The sequence below is a fragment of the Asterias rubens genome, unplaced genomic scaffold (assembly GCF_902459465.1).
Source record: "Asterias rubens unplaced genomic scaffold, eAstRub1.3, whole genome shotgun sequence".
Classification (NCBI taxonomy): Eukaryota; Metazoa; Echinodermata; class Asteroidea; order Forcipulatida; family Asteriidae; genus Asterias; species Asterias rubens.
The window spans coordinates 93,624-113,623 of NW_022985711.1; the positions used below are offsets into that span (position 1 = coordinate 93,624).

At 39.3% G+C, this 20,000-nt stretch overlaps 2 protein-coding genes across 3 annotated transcripts; both read right to left on the reverse strand.

Annotated features, from left to right (window-relative positions):
* Window positions 1-418: 418 nt before the first annotated feature.
* On the reverse strand, window positions 419-9,407 carry LOC117306007 (inositol hexakisphosphate kinase 3-like). The gene is made up of 6 exons (XM_033790860.1): window positions 9,234-9,407; window positions 7,151-7,393; window positions 6,112-6,301; window positions 5,484-5,623; window positions 4,160-4,335; window positions 419-2,988 (listed from the first exon to the last, which is right to left on the reverse strand). Exons 2-6 carry the CDS (start codon window positions 7,320-7,322, stop codon window positions 2,551-2,553), a joined length of 1,116 nt encoding a protein of 371 aa, XP_033646751.1. The 5' UTR covers window positions 7,323-7,393; window positions 9,234-9,407; the 3' UTR covers window positions 419-2,550.
* A 3,049-nt stretch (window positions 9,408-12,456) lies between these two features.
* On the reverse strand, window positions 12,457-16,746 carry LOC117306009 (bcl-2-like protein 1). Of its 2 annotated transcripts, none has more exons than XM_033790862.1 (4): window positions 16,549-16,746; window positions 14,054-14,407; window positions 13,501-13,723; window positions 12,457-12,829 (listed from the first exon to the last, which is right to left on the reverse strand). In XM_033790862.1, exons 2-4 carry the CDS (start codon window positions 14,296-14,298, stop codon window positions 12,719-12,721), a joined length of 579 nt encoding a protein of 192 aa, XP_033646753.1. In that variant the 5' UTR covers window positions 14,299-14,407; window positions 16,549-16,746; the 3' UTR covers window positions 12,457-12,718. The 2 variants fall into 2 exon arrangements, with proteins under 2 accessions (XP_033646753.1, XP_033646752.1); XM_033790861.1 differs by lacking the exon at window positions 16,549-16,746 and adding an exon at window positions 15,363-15,439.
* Window positions 16,747-20,000: the final 3,254 nt, after the last annotated feature.

Genomic DNA, 20,000 nt, shown 5'->3' on the forward strand with positions numbered 1-20,000 from the left:
TGATGCATTTCTGGCAACAAAATGTGTCAAATTCAAAGACAAATTAGTTTGAGCCATTTCCTAACTTTCTTTAAAGCTGAAAATACAAACAGGGATGTGTATAAGGCACTGAAAACGTTTGGTAAAGACTAATATTCTCACCTGCTGTATCCCAACATGTGCATAAAATAACAAATCCTAAGCAAATTCTGGCTCAATTAGTCATCGGAGTTGCAAGAAAAAATGAAAGAAAACAACAACCGTCCTTGTTGCATAAAGTTTGTTACAAGATACCCGAGAGAGGCTTCAGGCTTGAAGTCTTTCTCCTATTCAAATATTGAAGTGAGAAATTACTTCGTCTCAAAAACTATGCTTCTTCAATTCAGAGGGAGTAGTTTTTTAACAATGTTTAATACTAAATTACTATCAACAGCTCTCCATTGCTTGTTACCAAGTAAGTTTTTATGCTACGATTCTAGTTATTACCAAAAGTGTCCAGTGAGTGGCATTAATTTAATGTGTAAAATCTAAATTTCAGATCACACAAAGGGGCACGACCATTACGGGTGATTAATTTTCCAGAAAATTTGAACACAGGCTCATGTTGGTGCATTGCCATTGGTGCAACAATGCTAGTTGGCAATGATCATTAAAATGTTGAAGATTTCCGTATTCTGTCAATCCATCACTACAACTTCTTGTTCACTAATTTTAACCGAAAGGAATACATGTATCTCATTCTCATTTTAGAGTAAACTATACTTATTTATTTCATAATGAAATGAAATTGTGGTGGCAGAATAAGGAAATGTTTCCTGTCAAGATATACAAACAAAGTAGTAGTACACCATATATTTACATTTTGTGCTTCTGTATAAATACTAGTACTACAGTAAAAATCCTTGAATAACATACTCGAGACTGTTGGGTTTTTTGCTAAATAACATAGCTGGTGGGGTAATCAACTGGAATGGCTCGGGCTGCTCGAAGCGTTCTTGTGGGGGAACACTTTACTTTCTCTTCGGGAACACTTGGTTTGTGTTCAATATGAAAGAGGGAGTCCATAGATATCCGTTGTCGGTTTCCTTTCAATGTACACGTCCAGGCGTCATTAAACTGGACATCACAACCGAAACAGCGCCCTCACTGGAGTTCAATGAATGCCTGTCATTGGCTGGGAGTTGTTTTGTGTGCCACACAACTGGCGCACGCGCACTTTTACATTGTTTGACATCAAAGAGATCTATTATCAATGACCTTATTTTAATTTGACCAATTAGAGTCCGTTTGGAGTGGTTGTCATGTGCTCATTTAATGCATAATTTTTAGGCAAAATACATTAAACGAATAATTATCATAAATATCATGGAGATATATTTTTCACTGTGTTACTAAAGAAAATTATCACTAAAAACAAGAAACAAAACAAAACCCAAAAGACAGCCTTTTATAAATATAACCATATCCTTGAGAAATGTCTTGCTTAAAATAAAATCCAGATGGAACTCTCACCAAGTTGATACAAAAACCAGTAGTAATACTAAGAAAATATCAAATAATGTATGCAAAATATGAAAGTGTTACGCAGAATTGTTGTATAGTAAAATAAAAAGAATTACAGTGCCTATGCTACAAAAGAAAAAGTGTATTGCTTCTCTACGGTAACATGTCTTAAACAACGAAGGTAAACGTGTTGGAATTCATGGTAATACCAAACTGCAATTTGTAGTGGAAAAATTGCAATATTTTGAACATTGAAGGCGAAATTTTGAAGGCGATAAAAGACATTTCTACATACCAAAAGACTACAACAGTGTTTTTCCCAATTCCCCAGCTAGTGTAGCAGACTGATATGTGCGAAACAGAACCTATACACGCAGTTTCTGGCCAATATACAAAATATCTGTTTTTATTTATCATTTCTGATAAAAAAACAGCATGGCAGAGGAGCATTGGTAATAGGAGAGCACCGATGGTCATAGTAAGAACAGGGCCAAATTTCATGGCTCTGGTTACCGCCAAATACTGCGCTTACGATCACGATTCCCTGCTTACGAGCAAGCGCCAAACTTCTGCGCTAGCCTTGTAAGCATAGAATGTAAGCCTTGTAAGCATAGAATGTCTAACGCGGAGTACGCATGCACAGACGCAAAAATTCACCACTAACCCAAGAAATACGTTTGCCGTAAGCACAGAATTCCCTGCTTCTGTAAGCGCCGACTCTGTGCTTAAGGTAAGCAGAGCCATGAAATTTTGCCCTGATTCTTTAGCTTTTGTTATTGTGGGAAGGATTATTTCAAAGTACCTTCCAGAATAAATCCACATGATCTATATTACACTCATTCAGCAAATATGGCGTATCCAGGCCAGCAACCGATTTAACGAAACGCTAGGATTAATCCTATCTCGAGTTCGGACGAGTAGTCATTCTATTACCGTGACACTAACGAATATACTGTTAAAAAGTCAACAAACTGCCTTTAAAATAACCTAAAATAAAAACTAGTATTACAAGCCCGTACATACTTAAACCTGAAAATAAAAGCAACTGAAACAGTGTCACATTTCTTCTTAACTTGAGCTATTTGCACCTTCAATATTGCCCATGATTCTCACAAGATTCTGCAGTCCATAAACACATCCTCTGTTGCATTCTTGATCGCTGTCAAAACTCTCGGAATCCTGCTCTGTGTTGCCGAAATCAATAATGCGCAAATCGACTGCCGCCGCTGATACGTCTCTTGTGCAGCCTTTAGGGGAAGGTTCTACAGTCTGGTCCCCTTCATAGATCAACAGCAGAGAGCTACTGAGGAAGGTGTGGGTCTTGACTGTTGAGATGACTTGTATGAGAGTGTTTAATTTCTCAACAAATGAGGGGATTAACTCAGTCCTCACCCGTTCGTTGTCGCAGAGGTAATCTGAAAGCGCCCTCTGCAATCCGTCTTTTGAAAGGCGACGACCGTCGTATTTGTTGCGGCACTTGTAGATGCCTCTGTTTGGTTGATAAACCTGATTCAGAACAAAATACAAAACAAGACATGTGAACCAGTGACCTATATAATTTAATCCAGTTTTTAGTCAAGGTTCTTAGATCAGGTCAGAGTTGAAGTCATGAGTTACCTGGGCCCAATGTAATAGAGCTGCTAAAGCACAAATATTTTGTCTTGATAAAAACAAAATTACCAACCAAATTTCAAAGTGATTTTTCAGGATTAAGCAAACAACAGATGAACACCAGTAACAAGCGATATGCAACTAATGGAAATTTGGTTGGTAATCCTATTTTTATCAGGGAAGATATTTCATGCTTTATAGCAAATTTGTGTGCTTAGTATCTCTATAAAATTGGGCCCTGGTCCGAGTCTGAGACACAGCACGATTCATGAGTCATGGGTGAAAATTATTACGAAAATTATTTTTACTAACTACAACATTAGCTAAAGGGGGGCTGGTCTACATCACTGTTCATTAGGCAGGCACCAGTATGAAACTTCAAACTTTTCTTCTTTTTCTTCATTTTGAGTGCAGCCTTCATGATTGAAGATTTACTCACTGCCAAATAATTCGGGGCGAAACCCCTTCTCTTCATGATAAGAACACCAAATTCAAACTCTGGTGTTTCTAATCAGCAGAGTGTGAGTTTGAATCCCCAGCCGTGACACTTGTGTCCTAAAGCAAGATACTTATAACCATTGGTCCCATGTGTTGTGTAACGCATGTAAAAGAACCAAGTGTACTTATTGAAAAGAGAAGGGGTTCGCCCTGGTCTTCCTGGCTGTGGCTGCTGTATGCACCGTAGCACCTTGTAAACCTTTTTTTTATAAGGTGCTTAAGAATTGGGTCTCAGAATTCGTCAATGCAATAACCTATCTTTCTGAAAGTTTGTATATACTCAGCGCCTTAAGTACCTTGTACCCAAACTTTGTTGATCAGAAACACCCCACCAGAGCTTAAGTTTGCTGGTCTTAACTGCTCAACACAACACGCCACTAGTATTAAAACATCACACAACACTTTACACTGTGAACATTTCATCAAATTAGATGGTCATGAAAAACAAAGAATGGTCAGTGTCAATTCTGCTGTGGTCTCCCTATTTGGACAATATTACTTTCTTCAACAATTTACCGGCTCAGTTTGATTTGACAATCTGCAGTGATAGCATTGGATAATTTCTTACTTGCATTCCACATATTCGGAGACCTAGCGTGGCTGTGGTCGTTGCAGCATCCCGGTCAATGTGAAGCTTGCGCTTGGCTTCTGAGTGGTCCTTGTGGTACGTCCTCGTGCCAAGTTTAACGTCCAGTATGCATGGGGATTGGAACTGCCACGTCAGATTCTCAAGAAGAATAAACTCTGAATTTGGGGGGGGTGAAGATTTAATAATTCAAGTACGGTCAATATGACTGCATAGAAAGAAATTCAAAGGCTGTCAGAAGTGATGTAGTTGGTGGCTGGTGGCAAAGGGCAGGTGCATTACCAGCCGCTTGGCCAGCCACAAGCCCGGTTCTCCTATTATATAATACTCCAGGGCCCAATTTCATAGAGCTGCTAAGCACAACAATTTGCTTAGCATGAAATTTCGACATTGATAAAAACAGGATTACCAACCAAATTTCCACGTGATTGTCAGGATAAGCAAACAACAGCTGATAACCAGTAACAAGCAATATGCAACAAATGGAAATTTGGTTGGTAAGCCTGTTTTTATCAAGGAAGAAATTTCATGCGAAGCAAGTTTGTGTGCTCTATGAAATTGGGCCCAGGTCTCCAAATAACCCGGGGGACCAACAGCAACTGCTGTGGTGCCCTGTTCAAGGTTCCGGTACAAACTTACTTACATTTTCCTCATAGAGGTGCCCCTGGCCAGAGGAAAATTAATGTGCCCCTTTAAGAGCGAAGTCCAAAGCCCTGCCCCTTGCATTGAATTGTGCTCAGCACATTTGCTTACAGAGCAAGAAATGAGTGGGGTACCAGGTGGCAACAGTATAAATTTAATGGAATGTTGGCTGGTAACCTGTTTCTGCTAAGCAGGACTTGTCTGGGCTTAGCATGATTTTGTGGTTACATTCTTTATGAAATCAAGCCCTGGTCTTAAACTGCTCGAGCTATGTCTTAATCAGCTATTACCAGGAAAACATGGTCATGTGACAACCTCTCAACCAATATGACTGCCTAAAGTGTCCGAGGCATTTATGAATTCATGTAAAAACTTGGGGTGTCATGGCCGTTCGAGTGGTCAAGGGCAGTGGACTCAAGTTCTGTATTTACAGAATGTGGGTTTGAATCCTGGCATGCTCAGTCATGACACTTGTATCCTTGAGCAAGACACTTGATCACAATTGCTTCTCTCAGGAGTGCAAATGAGTACTGGCGAAAGCCGGGGAGTAACCTGTGATGGACTGGCATCTGGGGAAATAGAAATATCCTCTGTCTTTTAATGCCAAGGAAACCATATTGGCTCGGCACAGACTTTACTTTTACAAAATAAAAGAATGCAATACCATGAAGTTTGCCAGTTCCATTGTCCCTGTGCATCCTGTCTAACTGTCGCTGATAGAGATGGTGTCCCCAAGGGTTTACTTGAGTCATCTTACTCCCGGAATGGTCCGCAAATACTACCTCTGAGTCGACTCCTTCCAATCTAAACCCATTAAAGCAAAATACATTAATTATTTATTAAATGCAAGCAGACCCCCTGGGCAACAAGTGCAGTTTACTACTGGACTAGTCGCGGCTCAAACACTAAACAGGACAAATTTCTCATACATGAGATTTATGGCTGCAAATGATTACAGCAGGCGATATATAGTAAAAAATCATGCTAAAAGGATTGTTGGAAGTGATGTCTGATGTGTTGCCTAAGTAAATTATGTTGTCATGAACAATCTTGGGTGACCCAATTGGTTCACCAAACAGGTAGTGGCAACTATTTTGTAGTACTCTTGATGTTTTGTAGTAGTCGTGGCGGCACAATTAACCTAGCAGCTTAAAAAATTTAGTCGCAACTGGACTAAGCAATCAATGGTCGCGACTATGACATTAGTCGCACTAGTCGCCTAGGCTTTAACGCAGGTAAGATTTTCGACTAGTAAAGAACTATGTCACAATGCATGAAGTTTTGTTTTGTACCTTTGGGGATGTTTCCACTTCGGCGATCGATGAATCTTTGGATTACATGTAGAAGACCCCCGACCCTCATTTTCAACAATCGGGTTTGGGAGAGAACCTGTAGGCTGGCGGTGCATTCTACAAGTACGTGGGTAAGCTCTTAAGCTCATTGACCCGTCGTCCTCCTCTTGTATAGAGACATGTACAACCCCTAAAATAAAATACATCAAAATATAATGCCTAAAAAATCGCTCCACTGTAAAGGGCAGGGCAATTTTCCATTTTGTATCAAACCAGGGTTCGATTTCACAAAAAGTTACTTAGGACTAGTCCTAGGAGGTATAAACGTATGGCTAGTCCTAAGGCAGGACGAGTAACTTGTCCTAACTAGAGATAAGACTAGTCCTAACTCTTTGTGAAATCGACCCCAGGTATTTTATTTATTGGTCCTTCCAAAGGCTTACATACATAGTACAAATTGTGTAGGCTTTAATAGACATTTCAGGCAATATAATCACAATTTTTATCATTTTCCCCCCTCAAATGTCAAATGTAAAGTACAAGGCATTTTACCGTTTGTTAAGGGCACCTCTTTACGTGATATGTACTGTACATTTCTAGGGGCATCAAGACAAGTACCTCCATGCCTATGTAAATTAGTATCAAACCAAGAATTTCATTTATAGTGTTTCCCAGTTGCGAAACTCAATGCAGGCAGGCCCGGAATTACATTGCACACGCAGGCCATGGAGGCCATGCCCTGTGTTGCCCCTGGAGGCGATTTCACAGAGAGTTAGGACTAGTCCTAGGAGATATAAAAAGACTCAAGATAAGACTAGTCTTAACTCTTTGTGAAATCCACCCCAGGTCTTGGCCTTGGTGCTCCTTCAAAAGTTTCCTTATTTACTTTAAGATTTACCAATGGAAGTGCGATTGCAAAATGAAAAACTTCTTCCCGTTTCAAAGATGAAATTCCAGTGCCTGCATTTATGACCTAGAATGGACCTTTCCAAAAGAGGCTGTCAGTTTCCATGGTGTAACGTTTCTATAAAAGAATTACCTTTAAACCCTGGGGTGAATTTGGCCAACTCCGGTGAAAGCGTTTTGTAAAACTGAAGCTCAGCTGGTTGAACAGGCTTGCAGACGGTTGCCTCGTCATATTTCATCATGGCTGTATGACCCCCGACCTGATGGACAAAGGGCACCAGGGTCACACAATCATTGTTCGCCATCTGCACCTCCTTTGTCAAGGTGCATCCTCGATGGAAATGGTTGATAGTCTCGGAGTTCTTGGGTCCTCTGTCTGCACAAACAAATACAGGTTCAGGTAAAGATGAAATGTACACATGTGCACTTTGTGGCAAAAAAATATGTCATTTCATTGTGAAATGAAGGGTGCGTTTGATTAGCTTCCCTGGGTCGACCCCGGTCTGCCCACGGTATGTTTGAAAAGCTTTGATGGCATTCCAGGGGCTCACCCGGGTCAGCCCATGGAGGTAGAATCAGCCCAAGTGCCCTGCTTGTGGAACAGGCCACTTGGGGATGACATCACCACCTGAGGGCGACTTATCAGTCAATTTAGCAAATTAACATATTAAAATTGCCTTTTGGCACTGGTACAAAAAATATCTTACTAGGTCTGGGATCAGCATTCATACTAACTTTCTATTTCTTTTGTTATGTATGCCTCATTAAGCCCGATTTATACTTCCTGCGAATGCGAATGCAATGTGAATGTGACGTGGATTTGACGTCACAACTATGTTTTTGCTGCGATATTTGCAATAAGAGAGTTTCAGAGCATAAACTCAACTGCTGCTAATTATTTGTTGCGAATTTTGACGTCAACATTCGTATCGCAATTCACATTCACAGGAAGTATGAACCTGGCTAAAGTGAACTTAATCGCTGTGTACTAACACACAAGCCTGATGAAGAAATCTGTTCTCTATTTTGTTCAAACTTACTCTAGCCAGTCTCCAGTGAGTACAGTTTGTTTACAGGTATAGTTTGTATGCACTACATACATCCACAAATTAATCATTATTATTAATGACCATTCATGCCATTGGATTGGATTAAAGGCAGTGGACACTATTGGTAAATGTCAAAGACTAGCCTTCACAGTTGGTGTATCTCAACATATGCATAAAATAACAAACCTGTGAAAATTTGAGCTCAATTGGTCATTGAACTTGCGAGATAATAATGAAAGAAAAAACACCCTTGTCACACGAAGTTGTGTGCGTTTAGATGGTTGATTTCGAGACCTCAAGTTCTAAATCTGAGGTCTCGAAATCAAATTCGTGGAAAATTACTTCTCTCTCGAAAACTATGGCACTTCAGAGGGTGCCGTTTCTCAAAATGTTTTATACCATCAACCTCTCCCCTTTACTCCTCACCAAGAGGGGTTTTATTCTAATAATTATTTTGAGTAATTACCAATAGTGTCCACTGCCTTTCAAGCCATTGGACCCTTTCGTTAACGCGACCTTATATTGTTTTGCTGTTTTCTCAAAAAGTAAAGCATTTCATGGAATAATATTTCAAGGGAAGTCTTTCACCATTGCCTTCTGTAAACCCTGCAAGTTATTTGTAAATCTGGCCATGGCGTTTTCCACCAGCATTTATTTGTATCATTGTTGCTTCTTTTTATATGCAAACCAGTTTCACATTGTCCTCAAAAGTTCCCAGATCAGATTGTTCAGGAGATTGCCAGCCATCTCAAGACGAAGACAAAGTGACCGATCTCTGACCCCTCCCCACCCAGCCCCGCCCCTCCCATCCCGCTGTATGGAAAATGTTATTGTTTTTACGACCAATAAAATACTAGCCTACTGATTGTGTGATGGCAATGATTAGGCAGATCATAAATAAGGTCTTTATTTGGGCCTAGACAATTCATATGTGAACCGTTGATTCACTGATTTCATATGCTTATTGTCTACAAATATTTGTGCCCTGCCACTGTTTTGTCCAAGATTTTTTTTAGAAAACTTCACAATCCCATTCATTGTTCTTTTTGTAAATAAAACGACGGTTTTTCATAAAAATAATTGAATTTAGGCTACTTTTATATTATTTTTCCATTTCGTAACAGTTTTTGGTTGATTGTTAAATCCTTGTAAATACTTCGTACTTACTAGTAATTGTTGATATTGTCCGATGTTGGTCCCTGCTGTAGTTTGGACAAAATAAAAGTAGCTAGCCACGACGACAATAGTTTTTTTCAGCAACGTGTATCATATGTTTTATAGTGCTGGTGCCACCATCCATAATATAATGCAATCGGTGCACTCCTTCGCTATGTGCGTGAGCCCCGCCCATAGCTTAAAGCCTGCCCTCAACGTTAATCGACCTAGAGCACTGAGGCCCTTTTCGAAACCACGGCTTTGGATTTTGGCGGCTCAGGCTAGCTTGGCCTGGTGGTTGTTTTGCTAAATATTGCTCGTGCTTTGTGTACATGATCAGGGCTTCAGAGGAGGTAACGGAGCCGAAGCCAATTGCGAAGCCGTGGATTCGAAAAGGGCCTGAGACTTGGCACCATACTTGCAACCCCTAGTCAGGACAACTGGATTTCAGAACAACTGGGGGGACCCCATATATGGTGGGGTAGGGTGTGGGGGACCACTAGACCAAGTAACTGGGGCGCTCAGTACTCCTTTTTACGAATTATGACATTATCGGTCGTACCTATCCACTAAAAGTAAGGGTTACCGATAATGTCAAAATTCGAAAAAAGGAGTACAGCGCCCCAGTTACTGGGTCTAGTGGTCCCCCCCCCCCCACACCCTACCCCACCATATATGGGGTCCCCCCATACAACCATAAAGTGAACTGTTAAGAACCATAGGGTAGTGCCCTCGTTTAAATCATTCTCCTGCAGCCTATGTTAACTTTCCATCATAGGGACATACCAGAAGTCATTGGTTCGAATCCTGCTCTAGTCAATTTTGTTTTAATCCAATAATTATGCATAAATACCTCAGACAGTTTCGCTATTCCTATCAGTGGAGAGATTGTCACGTGGGTGTGTATACACCTTTGTTTATGAGGAGTAAAAAGTGTTGAAACATGGGCGTGACACGCGAGCTTGCACTCTTATGAGACAGTTTCTTCTTTCCTATTGGTCGAGAGCAACGGCTGAAACAGTTGTGCCACATCACGCGATACGCACAGCATTCCCTCATAAGGAGTTGTTTACCCGAGGGTGGTGGAGGGCTCTACCATTTCATAGCTGGAGGGGTGTTGAACAATTATGTTGAACAATCATTGAACAATTATATTTTTGCATTTATTTTTACTTTTTGACCAAAAAGTGTTGATGTTTTTGACCGAAAAGGTATTTATGAATGGGAATCAGTGTGTTGAATCGGTTTTCAACTAGTGGTTTAAACCCGCCGAGGCCTGGTTCTTGATAATTTACCTCGACTTTGTCTCGGTAAAATTACTTTTTTTCCTACTTTTTGGATATGTTGTTTTAGAGGGTTTCAGGAGACACTTGCAAAAAAAATCATTTCTGTTGAAATTTTGTCTAGGTCCATGAAGGTTATTCCTCCATGGATTGACTAGACTATAACTGCTTGGCCATCAAAGGCTGGGATTATGAGTAAAATTCGCTTGTGGGAAGGGACTTGGCTCGAAATATTGGTTTAAAGACGCTGGACACTATCGGTAATTGTCAAAGAACAGTTTTCTCACTTGGTGTGTCTCAACATATGCATAAAATAACAAACCTGTGAACATTTGAGCTCATTTGGTCTTTGAAGTTGCGAGACAATAATGAAAAAAAACCTATAGATTTACGACAATAACTCCTTTTTAAAAATCTACAATCATTATTCCTCTTATTGTTTTATTTCATTCTCTCGGGAATTACCCAGCTCACAAACTGAAAACCGAATATAAAGCAATGCATTACTCGACATAAAAACATTTTCATCTCACAACAATCCAATTTAAAAAAAGCAGTTATTCATTTACTGATTCACCTATTTGTTTAGCCATATACATGTATTGAATTTTCGTTGTTGTTTTGTTGTTTTGTTGTTTTTATTGCTTTATTCATATTTAATTATCTGTTTATTGATGTAAGAGTTCAAGTGGAAAAGGTGATTGCTTGATTAACTTTTTCGTTGATTGACCTATTTTTTGTTAAATCCATCCCTTTATTGAATTATTTGTTGCTTTATCTCTTTTTTACATGTACTTTTCTAATTATTTATTCATTCATTTGTTAATACTTTTTATTTATTTGTTTTAATTAACTATTTATTTGTTTATTTATTTATTTGCTATTTGCTTGTCTAATTTCTGGTTTTGGGTTGGTATTTTAATTTGTGCTTTGTGTAAACAGATTATTTATATTAGTACATGTATTTATTTCAAATTATTATTATTTTCCAAAGAGAGTATTTTATATAGTGTGTTTGCTTCCCTATGTGACTGGATTAACAGGCTTTCGAGCTACAGTGTTTAATTATACTTTTGTTGATCCTGGCCATCACATTAGGGTTGTTTTTATAATTTCCTGTGCCCTTATTGTTTTTCTTGCTTTGTATTTACTTTTGTACATGTACTTATAATTACCTATTTGACATACTGTCTGCTTGTATTTGTAATTGTTTATTGGCCAAATAAAGAATAAGAATAAGAATAAGTTAACAACTTAGTTATGGCAAGAAAAGTTAGTTTAACGGCAAGAGGTTTTAAACATCGATTAACCATAGAAGCAATGAGCAAGTATTAATGTATCAATGAACATATAGCATGAAAGTATTTACTTAACGTACATGTAGGACTAACAAGCAACAAATATTTTCCAGTGATTTGGCCCATCTTTAGGGCTATAATGTCACATGAAGCAATTTACGGGCAACCAGTTCAAGGCAATCTCCAAGAAGAAAAGCTGTTAACATTTCAATGTTCAGATATATTTTTGTTGTTGATTGTAAGACATTGTTCGAAAAACTACTCATGTGCTACCAAAGTGGTCCTGTAGCAAGCACTGTAGTTGGTTGCCTCCAAGTTACCTGTAGTGCAAAAGTTGCCTCGTGTGACAAGATAAGGTCAATGTCACTGTGAGTTTTTCAGTGAAGTGCACGGGCGTTTACACTAGCTGTAGTCATAGCTGTAGCTGACAATGTGGACATTGCCTAAAGGAACAAGTTGCCTTGGATCGGACGAGTTGGTCTATTAAAAGTTGTTATAACCGTTTGCTATAAAATGCATATATGGTTGGAAAGTTATTTTAACAGTAGAATACAATGATCCACACACATTTGCCTCGAAATTGCGTGTTTTTTCTTTTACTTTGCGAACTAACACGGTCGGATATTTATGGGAGTCAAAAAATGACTCCCATAATGGCCGACTGTGTTAGTTGACAAGGTAAAAAGAAAACCGCACAATTTTGAGACGTGTTTGTGTGGATCATTGTGATCTACTTCTACAACATCTCTCTACCCATACATGTATGCATTTTATTAAAAACTAGAAACTCTTTTCAAAGACCAACTCCTCCGATGCAAGGCAACGTGTTCCTTTAGTATATTATCCTGACTCGTGTACACTTTTATAATCGATTATCTTCAAGGCACACCTTCTCCATGAAGTTGAGAGGATCACGTCATCTTGAGTGTACGTGCAGCATCACCAATGCAGTCATTCCGGCGAGGGCCGCCAAGCCTAGAATGTTCTTCCAACAAACCAAGGGAGAAGCTGGGGAAATAATTCCCATCTGCGAAATACAATATAATGATATTTAACTGTATGGAAGTCTTATATAGCGCACGCATTTACCAACAAGGTATTCAAGGCGCTTAGTATACACATTATTACAGAAATGAAGTTATGAATTCTGAGCCCCAAATATGTAGCACCTTATGAAGAGTTTACAAGGTGCTATGGCGCATGCAGCAGCCATAGCCAAGAATACTGGAGCGAACCCCTTCTCTTTTCCATAAGTGCACTAGGTTATGTTACGTGCATTACAAAACACACGGGACAAACCGCTTTACGTCACATCCAAAGGACAAAAGCATCGGTTAAGAGTCTTGCTTAAGTGCCAGTCCTTGGACCTGAACCCACATTCTGCTGATCAGAAACACCAGAGGTTGAATTTGGTGCTCTTAACCATTCGGCTATGACACTTCCAGCTTTTAGAACAAGCTTTTAGTTTGAGATGTAATTTGGGGTTTATCAATAACAAATTTAAACCAGCTACCTCTGCTGGACGAGTGCTCCACCAACTAAGCAAACGCACTTCAGTAAAATGTGCATTTACCATTCTTCCATTTTGGGAGTCAATTCCAATGTGAACATTTTGACCACCAAAATGGTGGACACTCATACCCCTATCTTTAATATATTTTCTTAATATTTGTATAGAGTAGTCATCAGCAAACTTACCCAACCCCCGTGGCTGTTGATCCATCCCAGCAAGTAAGTATCTATGTAGCTTATTGTCCACTGAGCAATCTGCTGCACTAACTGCGGCATTTCGTTCTGAATGCAGTGGATGACTAAGTTGCCGCTGAAGGTCAGTAACGAGACGATCCGACCCCACGAGGGCTGTATTCCATTGTGGCTCACGTTAAGGTTGAACGAGTTGTAAAAGATTTGATTGACGACTCTGTAGTAATGGTTAAAAAGATCAGAAACCAAAGTAATTTATAAGTCATTGTGAGAGTAGCCTGAGCCTGAACATTAATTTGACATACACTTCATCGAGGCTCGTGAAGTACGCCAGAGATTTGCCTGTTGAGCATCTAAAATACCTTTTTACATCGCAAACAATTTTTAAATAATAGTAGCTTGTTCCTATGGCGCATTTCACAATAAGGTCTTGATGCGCTTTACATTAGTGCCCTGGTCATTGAGCAAATAAACGATTATTTTTGTGACAAATCCAGGAGAGTCTTGAACCAAGACTAGGTTCCTACAGGAAAAGAATCTGACAAACCTGTGGAATGTGCTGAATGCAGTGTCTGGTGTTACATGAAGGATGTCCATCATATCCAATCCATTGGTTCTCAGCTGATACTGATACTCAACTTCAGATGTCATTTTCCTCAAAGCATCTTGAATCATGGGGTTACTGCTTTGGTAAGAGTCTAGACCCTCTATAAGCGGGCACTCCAACCCATTGCTCTGTGATTTATAGTGAAGAAAATCAACTACAACACTGGCTGTGGTGACACCTGGCATGTTTGGCGGTCGTCTGTTGTCAATCTTTAACTACTCCGGTCTTGGCCTGGGTGTAGTGAAGCTTCTTCAGCAGCACAATATCTTGGTCAGTCTAATTTTAGAAAAGAGTCTGGAAAACAAAATAGGAACACAAAATGTATGAATCAATTTCAACCCAATGTACATATATGCTGAATGCAGTCATTGAGTTGAACTTTTCCTCTTGAATTGAAGGGGCACAGCAATTTCCCTACTGGTAGTTGGAAAGGGGACGTATTTTTAGTTTGTATTGGATCCTTGCACAGGGTAGTTACGACTAGAAAAAGGCTCTCCCTCATGTGACTGTTAGACTAAGACTAAGAGCATCACATCAGCAGTACTACAGAGCACCACGATGCTGTGGGTTATTTTCGAGGCCTGGAAACTGGATGACTCGTACTTCTAGAAGTTAGAACTGTATAGGTTCATTCCTATATCGCCTCCAACCAAATAGCGGAACGACCCTCATAGTTCTAGAACTAGGACGTAACTCGCTCTGAAGTCTCATTTGTAGAAACTATTAATTATAAAGGTTCCCGGAGCCGGCCTTATACTTAATAGTTTCTAGAAGTAACTCGTACCTACTACGAGTACACTAGGCCTCGAAGCAGCAATGCGTGGTGCGGCTCCGTACTGCAGAAAGTTGTGGTGCTCTGTACATTTGATTTGCTGCACTGCCCTCTGCAACTTGCAAGAATCAAATGCAATTTATAACCCCTTTAATTTTTACCAGAGGAAATTTGGAAATGTTTCAGTATCCTGCCAGCTACGCTAGCTTAGCTGTAATGTAAACATGGTAAAATGGCTCTCTTTTAAAACCAGTCTCAAAGTAAGGGTTCCAAAATAAGTTCTATTCAATGCAATAAATATGACAGGACCAAGCAATTGTTGAACCATGGAGCAGTAAATTGCTCCATGGTTGAACAGATTCAATTTTTAGCAAACTTTTTTTTTTTAATGAAAGAAGTAACACTAAACTAAGTTTTAAAAGAAGCAGATAAATAAGGGGAAGATCATGATTTCCCGTTTTCAACAAGCTGACTTACACAAATGGTCGTCCCTCTCGCATGCTCTCGCCTACCCCAACCAAATCCAACAACACTGTTAGCACTGTGTACTAACATAGAAAATAATGGCTGATTCTGAGTGAGAGTTCCGCATGCATGCTCTGGCTGATTACTTACGGGATGTACAGTCTGTGTACATTATGTACGTTGTTGATGATAGCACGAGGAAGTAAACGAAAGAGGGCGCTAACACGCTTTAGTGGTGGTGTGGCAGGAGATTTTTCTCTGGGCGGAAACAAAATTAATTTCCCGAGACAGCGGAGCGGCAAACCACATCCGGCTGTTTCTACTGGGTCGGATTGTCGAGAGGCTGACATCATTCTTAGACCAAGAGCATGGAGGATGCTTCCTCCATGGACAAGCAGAACGAACAAACTGCTAAAAGCAGCAAGTTTCAGTGTAAAACAGTCAGAGGCGAGAGGGCATGGAAAGAAACTTTCCTTAGAAAGCGATGACTCGTTTTAATGTCGGGGAATTTATTAGAGCGAGATTAGGCCGTGAAAGTGTTTAAAAAGATCCACTCCCATGCTGAGACGCAAGACGAAGGAGTTCCGGATAATTTTTGCACAAGCCTACAATGAGGATATTTGACTTGACTCTTTTTCTAATCTATAGATTCGGAGATGTAAAAAATATTGTGCACTCGGCTATTCGCCTTTAATTATAGTCGTGCTCGATCGGCATACCTGGAACTGGGGCTCAAAAGGTTTGGCTCAAATGGCTTTGCAACCGTATAAGTAATCCAACAAAATAATTGTGAGGTAGAATATTCTTTTACTTATCGTATCGTTCAGAACAAAATGTGCGCCACCACGTGCTGCTTGGCCTTTTGAATTTGATGCGGTCATTCAAAAGTGACAGGGCATGCATGGCAGTATGTGCAGTAGGCCTACAGGAACCACTAGCATTTTACGGGCCTCTAGGTCTAAAAAAAAAAATAGGTTTGCGAAACACCGTGTGGATATCGATTTTGCGGAGGCTATGGTAGCCTAATTATGTTATAATGGTTCTAAAAAGAACCACTTTCAGAATTCCAACACGACACTAGTTACCGCAAACCACTAAAAGTTGACTTCCACCATGCAAAGTTTCAAATCCTACTAGTAAATTGGGTGAATCATGGAGTGACTAATACATGCTCAAGACTCACGAGATCAAAGCTTACCTCACAAACAGCCAGTCAATAGCGGAGACTATTCTGGACCCGTCTCAAACCTAACTTATAAAACAGCCAATTAATTTCTAACAGTGGTAGATTTTTCTTCACCAATGACCTGAGCACTCTTCACCGCAGCTGATAACAGTGTCGGCTCTTTCACCGACCATAAAGCTATAAAGGCCAACATTAATTTTATATTTTTGACAAGCGGGAGTCCTTAGGGAAATCCCCACCAGTTGTTAGTCACCAGCTCAAGTTGTGCATGTGACAAGAACTCGGTGTGCGTCAGCGGATGTTTCAAAACTCAATAGCTTTGTTTGCACGACCAACCTTTTGACTAATCTCAGCCTCCCAGACAAATAATATTTCCGTTTAAAGCCATTGGACCATTTCGGTAAACAGTGTTGTCCAAGGCCCACACTTTGTGTACCACAACTTCTATATCAAATAACAAACCTGTGAAAATTTAGGCTCAATCGGTCATCAGAGTCGGGAGAAAACAACGGAAAAACCCACCCTTGTTTCCGCGCGTTTCGCCGTGTCATGACATGTGTTTAAAATAAATCCGTAATTCTCGTTAACGAGAATTTGTTTTGCTTTTTTCTCAAAAAGTGAAGCATTTCATGGAATAATATTTCAAGAGAAGTCTTTCACCATTGGGTCATTCCATGTCAGACCAACGCACTTTTTCACCTCATGTCTTCCGATTTTGATAAAAATTGCTGTGATTGTAGGTCCTTATGAGCAATGAATGCACAGCAATTTTTAGCCCGATCAGACTTACCATGTGGTCAGGGCAGAAACCACTAAAATCTGACATTTTTAGGGTAAAATACCACCTTTTTGGTAAAAATATGTCATAACCATGTCAATTCTCATCACATATATGCAAATTTGGTATCAAAATGATGAGAATTGCATGCTCAAATCAGTTCTTTTGTCGAAAATAAATTTTCTGAAATGTAGGTCACTGTAATCTTTAATATGTTATCGTGACCTTTGACCCAGTTTTTGAAATAATGTATCATTCCAAAAATCAACCAAATAAAAATCACTTGATAGAACATGTTTTCCTCTATCACAATCAACCCAAGAAACAACTGGGCTCTTCAAAATTTACAATTTTATTACCATTTTTGTACAGTTGTTAGGTCACTCTTTAAGGGCAGTGGACACTGTTGGTAATGGGCCATATTTTTGACCGCGTGAGGGCGCTCTCAATCACTTCCGGGGGTATATTCATTCATACGCAAAACAGTTTTTAAAGATTGGAACACATTATAACCACAGACATCTAATCCATCACAGACAATAAAACTTTTAAAGGAGCCGTTATAATCCACCTCTAAAGCAAATTGAAACTACGGCGCAACAAAAGTGACAGAACGCCTATTAATTTGTGCAGGGCGAATCGCGTGTACCCCCGGAAGTGATCAAAATACTATTTATAGCGCCCTCGCGCGGTCAAAAATAAGGGGCATTGTCAAAGACTTCACAGTTGGTATATCTCAACATAATGCATAAAATAATGTTTCTAAAGTTACTTAAAGTGTTCATGGTTTGCGATTTGTTTCTTGTTGAGGGCTGATGTGGTTTAACCAGAATCAGAATTTAAACTATCAGCAGTGACACACCCAGGATTTATTATTTGTTTGGGGGGTGGGCCATATTTTCCCCAAAAATTTCTTTCGAAGATTGTAAAACAAAAATCAAAACAAATCAAACAAACAAATTGAATACCTTGGAGGGGCTGGGATCAATCTCCCAGACCCATCGTCCCCCCACCCCCCCCCCTTTCGGGTGCACCACTGTGATTATTAGTGATCCCAGTTAGAGATTACATCAAGGTTGAGATGGAGAAGCTGTCTGCCTTTCTTCAGTAGATCACAAACTTATGCAGTCTTACTTTAACCCCCTGTGATGAATCTTGAACAACAAATTAATGCATAGTAACTTTCTGAGAAATCCTCAAGAACAATTTGTTCACCATGCTGCAACTCTGACTTCAGTGCCCATTTTAATAGAGCTGCTCAGCAGCAGATTTTGTGCTTACTGCGCGATTTCCATTTAACCGTATAGCACACGAAAAGGCATACTAACCTTCCAATGAAGTCAGAGTTGCAGCATGGTGACATTTTTTGTTTACCATCTTGGAAAGAATTTTGTTTCAGAAAAATGCCCTCCCCCCCACCCCCCTCCACCCACAACCCAAATTAAATCCTGGGTGCGTCACTGCTGGTATTTTAAAGTATGATTCTGGTTAGACCACATCAGCCCTCAACATGAAAAAATCCCAAACCAATAACAATTTTAGTAACTTTGGAAAGTTTTTTATTTTTATTTATTTATAAAGTAAAGTACATGTATAAATTGACTAATTTGTAACCTATCAACTGTACAAAAATAGTCTTAAAGTTGTAAATTTTGAAGAGCCCAGTTGTTTCTTAGTGGATTCTGATAGAGGATGACATGCTCTATCAAGTGATTTTCATTTCATTGACTTTTGGAATGATGCGTTATTTCAAAAATTGGGTCAAAGGTCACGATAACATAATATTAAAGATCATAGTGACTTGTACAAAAACAGTCATAAACTTGTATATTTTGAAGAGCCCAACTGTTTCTTAGTGGATTCTGATAGAGGAAGACATGCTCTATCAAATTATTTTTATTTCGTTGATTTTTTGAACGATACATTATTTCAAAAACGGGGTCAAAGGTCACGATAACATATTAAAGATTACAGTGAAAATTTATTTTTGATGAAAGAATTGATTTTCGCATGCAATTCTCATCAATTTGATACCAAATTTGCATATATGTGATAAAAATTGACATGGTTATGACATATTTTTACCAAAAAGGTGGTATTTTACCCTAAAAATGTCAGATTTTTGATTTTAGTGGTTTCTGCCTTGACCACGTGGAAAGTCCGATCGGGCTGAAAATTGGTATGCATTCATTGCTCATTAGGACCTACAAGCACAGCAATTTTTATCAAAATCGGAAGTCATGAGGTAAAAAAGTGCGTTGGTCTGACATGGAATGACCCCATTGCCTTCTGTAAACCCTGTAAGGTATTTGTAAATCTGTGAACTTTTTTTTTTCTGAACCGAAAGGGTCCAATGGCTGAAAAAAACTGAGAGGTTTTTTTTAAATTAATTCCCAAAATCTCAATTTTTATTGCAATTATTGATTGCAGCCGTGCAATTGCTCAATAGCAAGGTAATGCTTCGGCTTACAGATTCAACCGATTTAGTAGATGCACCAAAAAGTAAAGAAATGGTTAAGAATAGAGATAGATCCATTTTGTTTTTAAAGATGGTATAACAGTTTGCGACAGCTCGTTCTATTTTCCGATTTAATACGTTTACTTACTTTGAAGTCGAAATGTAAAGTTGATTTTATGTATTTTTGTTCTAATGAATCTTTCCTGGGTTTTTTTTATGTTAATTTGC